Source organism: Arctopsyche grandis, chromosome 6 (assembly GCF_051622035.1).
Source record: "Arctopsyche grandis isolate Sample6627 chromosome 6, ASM5162203v2, whole genome shotgun sequence".
Taxonomy (NCBI): Eukaryota; Metazoa; Arthropoda; class Insecta; order Trichoptera; family Hydropsychidae; genus Arctopsyche; species Arctopsyche grandis.
The window spans coordinates 19,013,684-19,030,782 of NC_135360.1; the positions used below are offsets into that span (position 1 = coordinate 19,013,684).

The 17,099-nt window shown below is 35.0% G+C and overlaps 1 protein-coding gene across 1 annotated transcript; it reads left to right on the forward strand.

Annotated features, from left to right (window-relative positions):
• The first annotated feature begins 7,208 nt into the window (after nucleotides 1-7,208).
• On the forward strand, nucleotides 7,209-15,950 carry PTP-ER (Protein tyrosine phosphatase-ERK/Enhancer of Ras1). The gene is made up of 4 exons (XM_077433690.1): nucleotides 7,209-7,401; nucleotides 8,482-8,625; nucleotides 8,705-13,614; nucleotides 14,598-15,950. Exons 3-4 carry the CDS (start codon nucleotides 8,722-8,724, stop codon nucleotides 15,948-15,950), a joined length of 6,246 nt encoding a protein of 2,081 aa, XP_077289816.1. The 5' UTR covers nucleotides 7,209-7,401; nucleotides 8,482-8,625; nucleotides 8,705-8,721.
• Nucleotides 15,951-17,099: the final 1,149 nt, after the last annotated feature.

The following is a 17,099-nucleotide window of genomic DNA, read 5'->3' on the forward strand; positions in this document are numbered from 1 at the left end:
TTTCGTTATCGTTAGATCTTATTATTTTCTTTGGTATTGGAGATCGTTAGCCTACTACAATAATTGATAAGGTTAATAACCGATAAGGTTGTAATTATTGCGAGGGAGTGATGATACATATAATTTATATTGTCAATTACTATTGTCCTACAGAGCAAGAAAAAAGTTGACAATAGTGAACCATTTTATGTGGATTGTCCGCGGATTTCTGGTAATGATGCGAATGATAATACCAAATTACAAAAATTCATTCACTCGTCATCACTAGACTGCGGATAGACACCGTGCTTTTTCCAGGAATCGGAGCAGTTTGGCTCTATTTACAAAGCTAGAGTACAAAAAAAAGGTTGGGCGAACCTTTTACAACAATTGAACAATAGCATTTACAACAATTGAACAATAAACGGCGCGCTGTGGATCCGGCCACTAGTCATCACTAGACTACGGATAGAGAGCGTGCTTTTTCCAGGAATCGGGGCGGTTTGGTTCTACAGGCGGACCTCAACTTTCGCACACAATTGGTTCCTGAAAATGTGTGCGAAAGTTAAATGTTCGAAAGTTGAGGGATGTAAAAAAAAAAGCAAAAAATGTATGTATTAAATAAAAATTATTTATATATGTACATTAAAAAGTAAAGTAAATACATAAAATAAAAAGCAAAAGCAGAAAAACACTATAAAATAAAAAATAAAAACAAAAGAAAAATAATACGTAAATAAAATACTCAAATCCTATTCTTAGTTTTACATTCTGCAAAAGAAAAATAGTAAAAAAAATATCACAGCGACGCCCAAATGGAAGAGAGTAGATTAAGATTTCACACATACATCACATTCAAATTAAGAGAATAATGATGAGCGCAGGCTGCCAGATACATATGTTAAAATAACATCCGATAATCTACACTCACTTAGGTGGAAAAGATCGCATTCAGGCACGGCAAATTATAATCTCGTAATGAACTTGTCAAGAGTTAGTTGAATATGACATTTTTTTTTTCTTCATAGAGAGTTCTGTAACAGACAGTACTCTTATGAATAGCCCTACGTACTTGAGATATTCGTTCTCCATTGGGATCACAGTCTTCCATAATGTTCAAAAACTTTTCGAGACGCGTAAAAGCTTCGTTCATATTTTTTATAGTTAAGGTATTAATGATTTCTTCTGGTTCTTCTTCCTCACTTTCAATATGTATATCATTCTCGTTCTCTTGCCGGTCCATTAGAAATTCATTGGTCATGGGTTCAGAATGAGATTCAATCATCTCATTAATATCTTCAATGTTAACATCTAGGTTAAGTTCGTTCATTAAGAGGACTATTTCAAGTGTGATAGTTTCTGGAGTTTCATCAAAATTTATATCACCCATCATTTGTGGGCATAGTTTTCTCCATGAACCTTTCATTGTTGACTCTTTTATTTCAGCCCACGCGTCTCCAATATTGTTTATTGCGTTCCATATGTTATAATTCCTCCAGAAATCTTTTAATGTGGGCCCACCTTCCATGTCAGTTGTCTTGATGGCCTGATTCATTATCGACCTCATATAATATCGTTTAAACGTAGCTATCACTGTTTGGTCCATGGGTTGTATGAGACACGTAGTATTGGGGGGAAGAAACACAACATTGATTTCTGGATATAAATTTTGTAGAGATTTTGGGGGTCCTGTAGCATTATCTAAGATTAATAATATTTGAAATGGTAAATTATTAACTTCACAATATTGCTTTACTGCTGGTACGAAATGTGAAGTGAACCAATCTTTAAATATTAAAGCAGTAACCCAGGCTTTTTTATTTGATTTCCAAATGACTGGAAACAATTTTTTATCTTTCCCTTTCAATGCTCTAGGATTTTCTGCTTGATAAATTAACATTGGCATCAATTTTAAATCACCAGCTAAATTTCCACCAAGAAGCAATCGGTTTTTAGAAGGTTTATGACCAGGGGCAACTGATTCTTCCTTTGATAAGAATGTACGATTAGGCATCTGCTTCCAAAATAAACCAGTCTCATCTACATTAAATATTTGACTAGAGGAATATTCACCATCTTCAATAATTTTGGACAATGAACAAAAAAAGTCTTTTGCAGCATCTTCATCCGCATCAGCTGATTCTCCAGTGAATTTAATATTGTGTAAAGAATATCTTGTTTTAAAATTTGAAAACCAGCCGTGACTTGCATGAAACACCGTGTTAGAATCTTCTTTTAGTCTATCCTTCCAATCCTTATGCAAACTAAGAGCTCTAGCTTGAATTGTTGAAGTTTTTTGATTTTGGTCACTTATTCAATAAGACAAAGATTTCTCCATTTCATCCATCATTATGCCGTGCAGGATGTAACACTTTTCACAGTACGGGCTCGTTCATACGCATTTCATAGTGCGACAGGGAATGGAGGAGAGGGAAACAATTGCACGCAAACAAACATTTTTGCATTATCACCAAAAAAAAAAAAAAACGATTTTTTAAAAATGTGCGAAATAGCGAATTGTGCGAAAGTCGAATGTGCGAAAGTTGAGGTCCGCCTGTATTTACAAAGCTAGAGTGCACAAAAAAAGTTCGGGGAACCTTTAACAAAGCATTTACAACAATTGAATAATAAACAGCGCACTTTGGGTCCGGAGTCTAGTCATCACTGATCTTACCTTTAGCACTTTACACATTTTAACAAGCTCAAAGCTTTCATAACTTCTACCATAATCAGTTCCTAAAAGTTGAATGTAGGAAAATAGAGCGATATTTATAGAATAAAAAAATATGTTTGCTCTCCATTTGTCTTACTTACTAAAAATATATACATATGAAGACTTCATTCATTTTCTTGGCCGTCAGTCTCAATAATGAGTTATCAATTTTTTATCTTCTATTTTATTTGTTATTTGCTTTAAAATATTTGGGAGATAGATGATAAAACAGTATAAATAGTCGGCACTTATTTGTATTTTGGTCAAATAACCAGACATGTATTGTAGAAAAGAAGAGGAAACAAAGAGACGTAGAAATTAGGATGAAGTGCATTTGGGTGACTGAACGCCATTTTTCAATTAAAAAATGACACTTTGCCGAAAGAAAAATGTCTTTGATCAATGTACATATTTGGCCAGTGATGGCTGATGAATCATCACTGATGGCGTATAGAAAATGTACTCAAAGAAGTATAGAACGCTGTATGTTCGGCATAACGACGTGAGATAGAAAACGGAATACGTGGATGAGAAGTATAACATGGGTAGTGGATATAGTAGAGGGAATGAAGAGATTGAAAATGTAATGAATGAAAGATGAACATAGAAATGTGTAGGATGAGATGTATGAGGGTTGCGCAAAAAAGAGACGAATGGAAACGTGCTGGAGAAGCCTTCATAGATTTTTAAGTTGAATTTTTGTTATAAAACTTGAAATATTCCAAAGATTGAAAATTCATTATGAAGGAAGATGTATCTTTACAGCAGGTATAAAAATCGGATATATCCTATGAAATTGGCTGATTCAAAAAGTCTTCCCTTTGGGAAGATTCGAAGATAGGAAGAGTTATCAGCGTGAATGAATACTAAGAATAATTTATTGGGGAGAGCTCGAATAAAAGACATTTTGAGGTGTTTATGTGGGCAGCGGGGGCGCGTGCGCGGGCGCGGCCGCCGGGGCCAGCGCCTGCGCCCTCCGGCCCCAGCAGAGTCGCCGTCCCGTCCCCATCCCCGACCCCGACCCCCTCCCCTGCTGTCCCCGAGCCCGCGCCCCCTCACTATTTACGCTGCGCGAAACCGCTATGGGTGCTCGCCTTGCGCGCCCCTGAACTGCTCCCTGCTCCCTGCCCCCTCGACCACCCTCACTCAGGTGGGGGCGCACTGGCGACCCTCGCTCGCTCCAAGCTCCAAACTCTTCGCCGACTACACCGACGCTAAATCGCAGGTAACACCATCTCAACTTACACACAACGCCATTTCAGTTCCAAATCTGCGTACCCATGAATAAAAATATGTATACAATTATGTACTAAATGTGTATACTTATATATATTGCACCGATATATTCATATGCTTATCTATATTATAAAATTTCTATCAATTCGGGTACAATATTCGGAGATTTGTTTCGATTTTATACGTAAGCGTTTACGCGATGCATTCTCGAACAAGGCTTTCGATTCAATTCATGCATTTGTAGATTTTTTATGAATGACTTGAATATGTATGTATGTACAATTCAGTAGCGGCTCGTGAAAATTCATAGTGGTGGGGCTGCAGAGATAAAGCAGGCTGTAGTAGCTCGTTAACCAAACCGGTGATCGAATGAAAACAAAAATTGCATGCATTTGTACTGTACTGAGGGGCTGCAGCCCCGCAGCCCATATGGACGAGCCGCCACTGATGTACATATATACATACATGTGTTTATATGAAAAAGAAAACATATTATCGTATTTCTAAACGGGCTTTTCTGAAACTTTTCTCGATTCATATATTCAATATATTTTAAGTTAATCGCTAAGCAGCTAAGCAATAATATGATTTTTTTAAAAGAAAAATAAATTGATAATTTATGAGGATAAGTCTATTGTGAATTTGTTATGTCTAGTAGCTATTTTTTCCTTGTTAAATGAAACTTGTAAACTGTTTATTACTTTTTTTGAAAGGTTATTTAAAGCATGAAAGCAATCAAACTGGTGTCATTCATCAGACGTAAACATTGTCTATGTCTGATGAATGAAACATATTGTTTCCGTAATCCATTTTTAGAGTGTTTTGTTCAACAAGCTTCTTATTATAGCCAGCAGCATAGCTCGGACGTTAAGCTTCTGCTTACCGTCAAGAAGGTGCCGGGTTCTATCCCTGAATGAAAATGAATTTTTCAGAGTATGCTGTTGGTCAGACCTGGATTTGTGACTCCAGGTTGATCGTTTCCTATCAGAGTTTGCCAATTTTCTCTGATTTCATTGTTGAAACGGTTCCCGGAAAAAAAAAATTGGCTAAAAATCCTTCCTACCTACTATGTCACCACTATTTGAAATTTGATGGATGTACAATAAGAATTTATGTACAATTCATAGATGTCTCGTTAATTTGCGAGTTTTTTCAGTGTCTCGCAATTCAACGAATTATAATAAAAAATGCTGCATTTGTATTTGTAATTGGCCAGGAAGGCGCATTGGGATTTTCCTGTAAGGCCTTCCTGGTATATATGTAAAATAAAAAAAAAAAAAAAAAAATAAAAAAAAAAAATAAAAAAAAATATGGAATTGGAAGATCGAAGATATTTCAACATGTACTTGTAAGATCAAAGATATTACAATATATACTTGTAAGATCGAAGATATACCAATATGAACATACTTGTAAGATCGAAGATATCCCAATATGAACATACTTGGATTTTATTTATTGGCCATGTAAATAACAACTAATCTAGTTAGCTTTACTTGTAAATTTCAGCTCGAAATATTTTGAATGAAAAATAAATATAAAAAATGATTTCTTGTAAAACTCGACATGAATTATAAATGAAATGCATCTAACTATTATTTATCTAGTAGTAGGTAGCAGTATTGCGCTCACTGATAACATTTTGAATATAAAATTGCTGTATTGACGATTTCATTTAATTTCCTGAAAAGTGCAACAAATACTGACGAACCACGAAAGATGAATTTCTTTTAAATTCACAAAAAAATTTAGATAATTTTTGAAAGTGCATTATATTTCCTACTCATAATAAGTCATATCCAATCGATCGTAATACGCCTAGCAATAATTTATTTGACCTACATCGACGAATCAGAACCGCGTCCAAAAGAAAATACATATATGGAAAAGAGCACAATTTATTTCATAATCTCGATTAATTTGCCTTTTTTAATTTTTTTTTCGATTCAACTCATCTTTCATCCCGATATAATTGAAACTATTTTTATTAGCCTTTTCTTACTTCGCTTTTTAACAATGATCACTACTTTGTCTGATTTTCAGTTCATTTTTAACTACAATTTTTTTTTTAATGTTTTATTCACTGTTTTTTCATTTTGTTACGTGTAATATCCAGGGTAGGTGGTATATACATATGTATTGATAAATTAGCGATGTTAATATTCACAAATACATATGTACGTATATGTAATAATTTTTGAGATAAAATTATAATTTTCCATCTGAGATAAAAAAAGATGACCATCGGGTATATATGTATACATAGGTCTGCTCATAAATCAAATCTAAGATAGAGGATTACAAAACGTATAAACAACCTTCATGTCTCTCATGATCAGGGCTGCTAGATTTTCAAAAAAAAAAAATTAAATATATTTTTTTACATACTATTTAAATCTTTCCATACCACATTACATTACATGTTTCTTTTATTACAAGATATAACAAAATCCATAAAAAATACCACATATATCTTATTAGGTTCGGTGATTATTCCACAAAAAGCGATATGGCGCATGTCACTAAAATCTCGATCACGGAACATTTGGCACCCAAAAACTCCATCAATCTAAAGTGATCCACGCGATATATTGTACTAACGAGAACTCGAGTGCCAGATATTCGCGATTTTTGTGGCAACGACTGTCGTGCGCGCGATCGCAATTCTCGCAATTATCCGCATACCATCTTATTAATATTTTTTTGTTCTGTTATATTATCTGCATGTATGTACATTTTCAGTATTTAAAAATTCTTAAAAAAAAATAGAACTAAAAATTCTTTCTCAAGTTGTATTTGAGAAGGTAATCGAAAAGTTTTAGTATGTTATTTTATATAAATACTTTTTTTAATAAAATAGAATTTCTTTTTTTTATAAAATAGAATTTCTTTCTTTTTATAAAATAGAATTTCTTTCGTAAATCGATAATTCGTTCTTCTCTATATCTATAAATAAATGTAGTTTTTTTGTATTTCTTCGAATAAACTCCGAGGAAAGCCTGAAACTGCGTACCCCGCCCACGCCCATTTAAAATTTTCAGTACTTCCATTCTTAATTACCAAGCATTCAAAATTTGAAATTATTTTAATAATGTCTCTTTAGTTCAATTTAAAAATTTCCTTGCAAATCGGGAATGACAGACTGCATATCGTGACGCGGGATTACAATTATCAAATCCGGACATTCCCGCTGAAATCCGGGCGCCCGGCAACCCTGCCTACGATGTAAATACGCAAATATAGAAAATGAATACAAAAGAAAACAGGTGTATGGTCGTGTATTGCAACTTCGGCGTGTGGGAATTGTGGTAGTGATGCACCAAGTTGGCAGCAGTGCGCGGTGTGCGCGAGTGTGGGCTCGTTTTGTGTGGCACTCCGATTAGCCCTCCGCCCCCCAGCTTTGTGCCCCCTTCTCACTGGCGCCTCCGCCCTCCCTCCCATGTTCATGCGAGTGACGTCATCGCCACCAGAAGGTACATACACTTCAGCGTACGAGTGGAACCTCGCTGTGTATTTGTTTGCATTTGTCATGTCAGCAGTGGCAGTGTGGAAGTCATTCCACTTCATGTCACTTCGAGTGCTGTCAAAGCTGTCGTTCTATTGCCAGACGATGTCATGTGATATTTGCTGTGTTTGCAATGAAACCTGCTGAAACTCGTCAATCTACACTGCTTTCAGATTGTTTCATATATGTGTGATCCATGACTTGAACCTAGCTGGTTACTTTTTTTTGATAAAATTTTTCCAAAGAAAGTTCATCTCCAAATGTCAGCTAATGGTTGAATTGCTGTGTAATATTTGAAGATGCTACACTGAGAATTGCACTAATATTCTTCGTCGAATTTCATGGATGTAATTAAATTATTATTGGAAAAGTGGCTACAAAACACTGTGGTTCAATTTTTTACAAACCTCTTTTATGTTTCACTTACGATTACAATTTTGAAATTTTTTTTTTTTAAATTTGTACAAAAATAATTCATGAAGTTGATTTTTCATAATTACATTTATTGTGTGGCTTGGATAGAGTAACACTTTTACCAAGCTATAGTCTAGTTGGAGAACATATTACATCCCAGCTAAGAAATAAAAAAAAAAATCTATTTTAAAATGTACTAAAATTTGAATTTTTCCATTCGATTAAAATTTATTGATGCATATATTAAATAATATTGATTAAAAAAAGATATCTTTTGTATTATTTATCTCATTGGGGCGCGATATGTTCAATTATTATACATGTACTAATCTGTGAGTAACACATTACAGTTGTGATACTCATAATTCTAAGTGTAGGTGCAACATCAGTTGATGATTTGAGTCTGATAAACAGATGTTTTTGATAGCGATAGCTTTATGATAATTGCTCAGTCACATGGCTTTATTAGAACTCTCTAGCTTTACCTTCTATTTCACCTCTGTATGTTCTGCAATGTTTGTTTTTAATATATTGACATCAAATTTAATGATCATTATTTCAATATTTAACTACACCTTCAATTTTTTACTAGATCACTGATTAATATAATGTTGAATTTTCTTTGGATTTTCAGTGAATCGTCAAATAAAACAGGCGTGGAAAAGCGAGATTTAAAACTATGGCCACTAGAACATGCTACCTATGGAGATATTCTACTATTGACTTAAATAAGTCTGTGTAAATTAGTGGTATATATTGAATCAACTTTTATGTAAAGGTATCAATTTATCATTTACATATAAATTTGCATGCTGTGTGACGAGTACTTTTTATTTACGTTGAAAATGTCGTTTCAGATGTAAGTTCAAAAGCCATGGAACGAGTGCACGTGAACGGAGCAGAACCTTCGTCCACGAACCGCGATCAAGCTTCTCAGAGTCAAGATCATTCCCATGTTCATTCACATGAACATCCTCATGAGCCGACGGCTGGTGTTTCTTACGAAAGATTACACCCTGCCGCACCGGATCTGGTGTTGCCTGCTACGTTCTTGGCAGTTACATTACTAGGCATTCTTTTTGTTCTCATTATACTCTTCATATGGCTGCGGACACATTTATCATTTTCTTCATCGAAAAAGAAGTATGATAAGAGTATCGGAATTAAAACGAAAGAAACACATTTACTCCGTTCAATAGAGCCCAACGAAATGGATCATCGTTTCAATTTGGTTGTCAGCGATCCAAATCCTAATGACAGAAATCAGGAGGATTGTGAAGTTGATGATTTTAAGTTTAAATTACCAAACATTCTTGATGATACTGCAGATTTTAAATACATCGATGAGTTGGATAGGGGCAGAAATATGAGCCCACCCATATTGAAAATGAACAATAATGGAGTGAGTAGTCCAAAATTCCCCGAAACAGATAATACAGAATCTGACAGCAAGAAAAATGATAGTAGTGGAAATTCAACACCGAGTGGTGCAACCAAACCGAAGTCGAATAGCGATAAATTTGTTTTCCCCGATGACCCAGCTAAAGCATCCAAATCAAATGTTGAGAGTAAATTTGGAAAATTTAAAATGGTTCTACCTGAACAACCATGGATCGTTCGCAGAAAACCATCATTGAATTGGAGAAGCTATAGTATAAATATGCCTAAAGGCTTAAGTTTCGTTGACGCTGATGCTTCTAATGAATCATCAAGTGGAGAGGGTTCCTCTAAAAAATACAGCGCCACCAGATCACCTTCGTTAGAAAAAGATGACAAATCTCCTTTTGTTTCGTTAAACAATGAGTCTGCTGTTGAATTTGTGTTTCAAAATGATCCTTCTGAGATTAATTTACTTAAATCTGTCCCTAGCACAGATAACATAAATACGGTGGTTGAAGTGAAGGTGCAACCTGTTTCAACTAATACGCATGGTAATATTTTTGATACCGATACAATGTCATCTGATATTAATATCCAAAAGAAGGAATTCAAAGTAGTGCCAGAGAAATCTTGCTCGGTGAGAAAATTTGGTGCATCTAACATAGGTCTTCGTATATGTACAGTTAACGATATAAATTTAGGCTTCAATACAGAAAAAATAGAAATGCAAAATTCACCACGGTTATTAGATTCTACGGTTGGAAAGGAAAACAATCCAAGTTCGAAATTTAATTTTTCACCAAAATTATTCTCAACATCTGAATGTAAGTCTCCCAAATTTTTTGGAAGTCCTGAGCAGAGATCACCGAAATATGTTCTTGAAAATCAAAGCAGAAATTCTTCTCCAAAACTCTTGGGAGCTGAGAAGCCTCCATCTCCGAAATTTACGTATGTCAGTGAATATAAGAGCACACAGAGCCCGTTAATATTGAATAGTAGTGAAAGTCGTTTCATATTTGACAGAGAAAAAGGCGATCTGAACGATGACAACACTAAAGTTAGCGATAATAGTGATAATAATGACAATGTTTTTACAAGTAAAGAAGACGATTATAATTTAGTTTGTAGATTTTCAGAAACAAATATTGATAGTGAAAAGACTGATTTAGAAAAAAAGTTACCGGAACGTCACGTGCAGGAGGAGTCATTGGAAACATTATCTTTAGATAACCGACTAAATGATAATTTAGAATTCAAAGTAAATTTAAATGAAATTTCTTGCCTAAATAACAATACGCAGCAAAATCAAATATTACAATCACCGACAGAATCAGACAACTTAAAATTTGATGAAACTGATAGTTGTGATGAGTTTCTTGCCGTTCCGATTGATGCGATATCATCTCACATTGAGTCCATTGAATCGTTTATGGATGAGATGGAAACGGACATAAACCCCATGAAGAATCCATCTAGTTCCCAGGAAAATCAGGATAACTTATCAGTTTCACATTCTGGAAGTGGAACTGCTAATTATAGGCGGCAAAGACTTAAATCCATTTCGCTAGATTCAGACAATGCCAAATTTATACAGCAAAATTTAGGTATTCCTATAATTAAACATTTGAAGCAAGAAAATTTGTACGATCCATGTCAAAATGAAGGATACGTTTCATCGTCCAATGAAAATACTGGATCCGGAGATCAAATTTCACCTTCTATTATGAAAAAAAATAAAGCAACTTATTTTAATTTCGATGACGATGGTAGTGAGTACAGTGGGTTTGGAAGTTCCAATGATGCATTGGAAAATTGTAAAGAATTGCCGACAAATATGTCCCAAAACGAATGTTTAGATTCTTATTCAGACACTGTAGACTCTTCGTGCATTTTTTTGAGGGATAATGCTCCTGCAATAGCTTTCAACGAAATGCAACCAAGGTTTTCGCCGAAAGAATTTGAAAATCTATCGTGCGATGAAAGCAATAATGTAAAAGCTAATAAAAATAAGAGAAATCTTACCATAGATATAAACAAACGAGATTCAGATTTGGAGAAGGAATTGTCAGAATACGATCGCCTAGATTCGGGCCCTGAAAAAAGGATGACTCCAAAAACGCCTACACTCAAGATAAAAGCTACTTCTTTAGATTCTTCGGAGACTTTAAATTTATCATTACCTCCGAACAACACACTTCAAGTTCCCCAAAATTCAATATCTGTACCGAACACACCCAAAAGGCAGCTCAAGAGAGCGCGCAGTCAGAAGGTGGGAAAACTAGTAAAGGCCAGTCACTACGCTGCACCAAGTTATGCAACGAATTTGAACGATTTTGTTCCGCGCATCTGTAGTGACAGTCAACAAGGCCGGAAATTGTACGTGAATGTAAAATGTACTTCCAGTTTCATCGACAGTGGTATATTTTTAAAAGAAAACCGTGCTAATCTAATGTTGTATCAGACTACCAAATGCCCCACTGCCAGAGGCGTCAATGCGAGCTCTTCAAGTTTCAGTAGAAGAATGGGATCGTTCGACGAGAATATGGTGGATTATTCTGAAGTAAATCGTCAAATTGGGCCACAGATTGAGAGCAGATTGAGCCTACTTCAGAAACCTTGCGACATGTTAGGTTCGAATTTAGTGAATTTTAAACAAAATTTGAGCGTTTCCAGTACAAATTTAAAAACGTTACCCGAAGGCGTTCCGTCTAATGATTTTGATATACAGCCTGAGGGCAAATCGTCTAAGAAAACCCTTCTTCAATCACGCGGATCAAATCAGAGCTTGGCTATAAATTTTGACGGTGGTGCATCGAATTTAAAATACTCCACGTTGAGCTTGCAAGGGTCAAACTTATCGTTGACTAGCTTTGGCGCTTCCAATCACAATTTGGCCAACATCAAAAACAGTCCTTCAAACTTCAGTTTGAATACTGACAATAGGCAAAAGAAAAACATATTAGAGAGAAGGAATTCAAACACGTCCCTCACATTGAATTTGGATTACGTATCGCAGCATGGAAATAGATATCATAGTGGATCTAATTGTAATTTGCAAGGGTCTCATTACAGTTTGACTAATCATGAGGGTCATCCAAATCCAGGACAGTCGAAAAAATGCCTTTTGCAACGAAGAGGATCTAACACAAGTTTGACTTTAAATTTGCAAAACTCCAGTTCGAATTTAAACCGATGTACCAGTAATAGTTCTTTGAACATACACAATGAAGTCAAAATTGGGAAAAAGAAGGGGCTCTTGGAAAGACGCAGTTCTAATACATCTCTAACGCTCAATATCAACAACGCAAATTGTCAATTTGACAACAATAGAGTGCTCAGTGTTTCTAATTACAATTTGGAAACTTCAGGCAGTGGTTTGAGTCAGTATAATAGCACTCAAAGTATAAACACTGGTGGAGAGAATCAAAAGAAGGGTCTTTTAGAAAGAAGAAGCTCTAATACATCATTAACGTTAAACATTAATTCGTCTCATTTCAATATGCAGAGCTCTGACGTGCCTAGAGATATTGAAATAGACGATTCAGTTTTGCAAAATAACTTGAAAACGTACAAAGACAATGAAAATTTCCTCGTCACGCAGCAGAGAGAGAAGCATCGTAAATCATTAAGCACGGAAAATCTTTTTTACAAATCTAAGTTGCATCAAAGTAAAAATACAGAAGAGATATGCTTGTTTGGTTCTCACGATAATTTATGTTCAAACAGTTATGTTATGGATTCCTTGGAAAATTTTGAAACAGGTGGACAAAATTTAACATATGTGTATGGAGATCAAGACAATGAATTAATTTACGTAGTTGGTGCTCAACAACATATTGAGAATGCTGGTTATCAAGGCGTCGGTCCAATTAGAAATATTACCACCAAGCCGTTGAGTCCTCATTCGACGTCTGAAGATTTTAAATTGTACCTTACTAACATTCATCATTTGCAGAATGCATCTAACATGTTGACAAGGCGGGAGCTCAAAGATTTGAATTCTGTTTTCCAAGATGGTTATTCAAAATTGGAATGTCCACTTTTAAACAAATCGAACGAAACTCCCACTCCAATTGATAGTCTAGAATCAAAAATGAAAAATATGACTACGTCAGATTGTGATGATGGAACAGGTGGTGAATATAATCCGCAAAGACTACTTCCAGAACCTGTCTTACCTTGCGAAAAATATCAAAAATCACTTTTGCTAAATTTGCATCAAGAATTTTGGGATTTGCCTACTAATTTTCAAGAGAAACCGATGGTGTTTGGTTCGCATCCAAAGAATAGATATAAAACGATATTACCGAACGAGCATTCAAGGGTGATCTTACGAGCTGAAGCTGGAGAAAGCGATGAGGGTTACATCAATGCCAATTATATCAAGGTAATTTATATTTTATGTTTGATTATTTCCCGTCTCTTTCCTTTATCATTTCCGTCGCTTTTCTGACTTCCATAAAGGGGCCCGTCATGGTCCTCTGGCCTTCTTGACATCCCGCAACTCGTAGTAACACGACTAGTTTTCCCAGTGGTAACCCTGATCTGGCCACGCAATCTTATTGGGGATCATCCTCTTCCTCTGCTTTTTTTCGACCCTTCCCAGAACGATAAATTTTTCCAGTCTTGCGATGTGCCCAAAGAACTGGAGGATAGGCCTAAGACAAATGTATAATAACCTACTGCCAAACCGCAGCTCTTGCAGGATGGAGGCATCGGTTCTTATCATTGGCCAGGAGATTCTAAGCATCCTTCTCCAACACCACAACTCAAAAGTGTCTATTCTTAGTCTTTCTTGAGCCTGTATAGAGATACGGTAAGACCAGACCCATTTTCGTAGACAGTGATGCCACAGTCTTTCCGAATTTTGCTCAGTTTCAACATTGAGCTTTTCGCCATGCTGGTCTGCCTTTTTTTTCAGTCTCACATCCTCCATCATCCAATAGTGTTGATCTCGAGATAAATGAACTCTTGTACAACTTCAGGATCACATAGACAATCGTCTTCACGAGTTGACCATGTCGATCCACCATCATAATCTTTGTTTTCGCTTTGTTTATCTCGAGTTGAAGTATTTTTCAAGAGTTGGCTACGAGAGTGGTATCATCGGTATATCTGACATTGGATATACTTTTGCCCCCCCATTTTTACCCCTCCCTCCCGGTCATTAAGCGTCATTTTCATGATTTGCTCCCCATAAATATTGAAAAGCATGGTAGACAGAATACATACCTGATGCACACCCTTGTGGACTTGAAGTTTTGAAGTTAACAGCTTTTTTACCCTTACTGACGCAGAATGGTCCTGAATTGAATGCTTTTTAATAAATTAGTATTATTAATAATTCAATTTCTTGTTTCTTTCTTTTAGGGGTATGAGAATGCGAAAAATTGCTATATAGCGACACAAGGACCTTTACAAAATACAGTTTATGATTTTTGGTTGATGGTATATCAAAATGGTTGTCAGTTTCATAGAGAAGGGTGCACTAAAACGAACGAAGAAAGGCATTTCGGTTCTCCCCAAGCAAAGACTCATCCGTCACAAGATCCAAAATCAAGAAATGCAGACAGCCGGAAGGCAAGTGTCCAGAAGATTGTGATGCTGACAAATTTGATGGAAAACGGCCGACAGAAATGTGAAAAATATTTTCCCACCGATTTGAACGAAGAAATGGTATTTAAGCGGTTGCCAAATTCCAGCTATTCTTCAGCTTGTAGTGGCGGAACTTTCTTTTCGGAAGACATACCAGTAGATAGCAACGGCAGCAGTAATGTTGCTAGCGAAGATGTCAATATGTTTAAAATTAAAAATGTAGGCATTATAAATAAAACCGGTTATACAATACGAAAACTTTACGTCAAGTATAAAAATAAATTTTTGAATACAAAGACAGAGGGTAGCAAAGTTTTTAAATTAGGTGAATGTGTCGGTAGTGGTAATAAAGACGCTTTTAGAATATCAGTTACTGCACCCGATAACACGTTGAAAGAAGACGACTCTAAAGAAAATTCACTCATTGTTTATCATTATTGGTTCGACAATTGGGCAGATCACAAGTGTCCGAAAGACGTTACTGCATTGTTGGAACTGAGTTTGGATGTTTTGCAAAGTCGCGTAATCGAATTTGACTCGAAAGCTGCGAAACGACTGAGAGGCGAGATCGACAATGTTTCTGCATATTCCAGCAGCGAGAATATTACAAGGGAAAGGAGACTTTCTGCTTTTCAAACAGCCAAAGCGTTCTTCGACGAAGTTTCTCGGTCCAACTCCCAAGAAGATCACTTCAGATTAAATAGCAGTAGAAAGAATTCGTTGGCGGGTAACTCGGACACTGTAAAACCAAAGTATAATATGGCCAGGCGGGAATCCACTGGAGGGATCAATCCGAAGTCCGGATCTACACGACCTATCGCAGAAGTCAAACAAGGCGATTTAAAAAATAAAAAGTGCAAAAGTACTTCCAACGCCAAGATCAATCCGAATATAGAAGTGCCACCTGTAATTATTCACTGTTCCGCGGGTATAGGCAGGACGGGTTGTTTGATAGCGGTGTTGAATGGGATAAAGCAACTGAAGATCGAAGACAAGGTTGATATTTTAGGTATTGTGTGTAATGTGAGACTCAACAGAGGAGGAATGGTGCAAAATTCTGAACAGTACGAGTTGATACACAAGGTGTTGTGTCTGTATGAAGATACAGGTTTACCAGATATTCAATAACTTGTATGGTAAGGTATACATATGTATATTGTAAAAGATATGAGTTTTATTGATTGTTACCAGATTATTTGTAATTATTTGAGTGCGTTATTTATCGTCTGTTTACGTTTTGTAGTTAAATTTTTACCAGTGACTATTTAATACTTAATAGATGTTTACGAGTATGTAATATAGGATGTAAAATATCTTCTTAAATTTTGTATTTATATATTTAAATGTGATATCCTATCTATTTTTTTTATGTCTATAATATAATATGCGATACGTTTATGGAGAAATTGTTTTCAAAGTAATTACATACATATGTACATTTTGACATAACCCTTGTGATTCGTTAGCATTGAATTGAAAACAGGAATCTCACTAAGAATATAACGATGCAAATAATATTTGTTTTATTTGCATATGAATGTATGTTATAAAATTGTTGGGTGTTTTAATACTATTTTTTTCCTACATGTTCTATAGTGCAGCTACATATGTACAATGGTGTCAATAGTTTGTTTTTCATTGAAATTACAACTTGATTTGTAAATGATTCTTTGCCAGACTACTACTTATTTTATTTCTCAATGTTTAGAGTGAATAGATGATTTTATTTATGCTATTAATATTCATAATTTCAATTATTATTTATTAATTTAATTCATTCCTTTCTAATATTTATATTAAACTTTATTCGTTTGTTATTTTTATAGAGTTTATATAAATAAATCCTTTTTCATTCTATATATAATTTCGATATATTATAATATAAATTCAATTATGTATATTCAATGTTGTTCATTTATTCTATATAATTCGATATTATAGACTGAATGCGAAATACATTTGTTTTCTTATAAAAATATTGAAGGTTGAATTTGACCAATCTCGTATTGTTTCCTTTTTTCCGTTATTCATCGACTTCGAAATCATAGTTTTAATTGTAAACGAGAAAGAATATTGTGAATGAATAAATCTACATATAATTTTTATGAGACAGAGCTTTTTTCGATAAATAATCTTTTGAGATATACTGTAATAAAAATACAACAATATTTTTATTGAATATTTGTATGGTAGGTGTTAAATACTAAATTTTTAATTTCTTTTGTGATATTAAATGACAATTTTTTAATTTATACAAATATTTTTCTATTCTAGCCA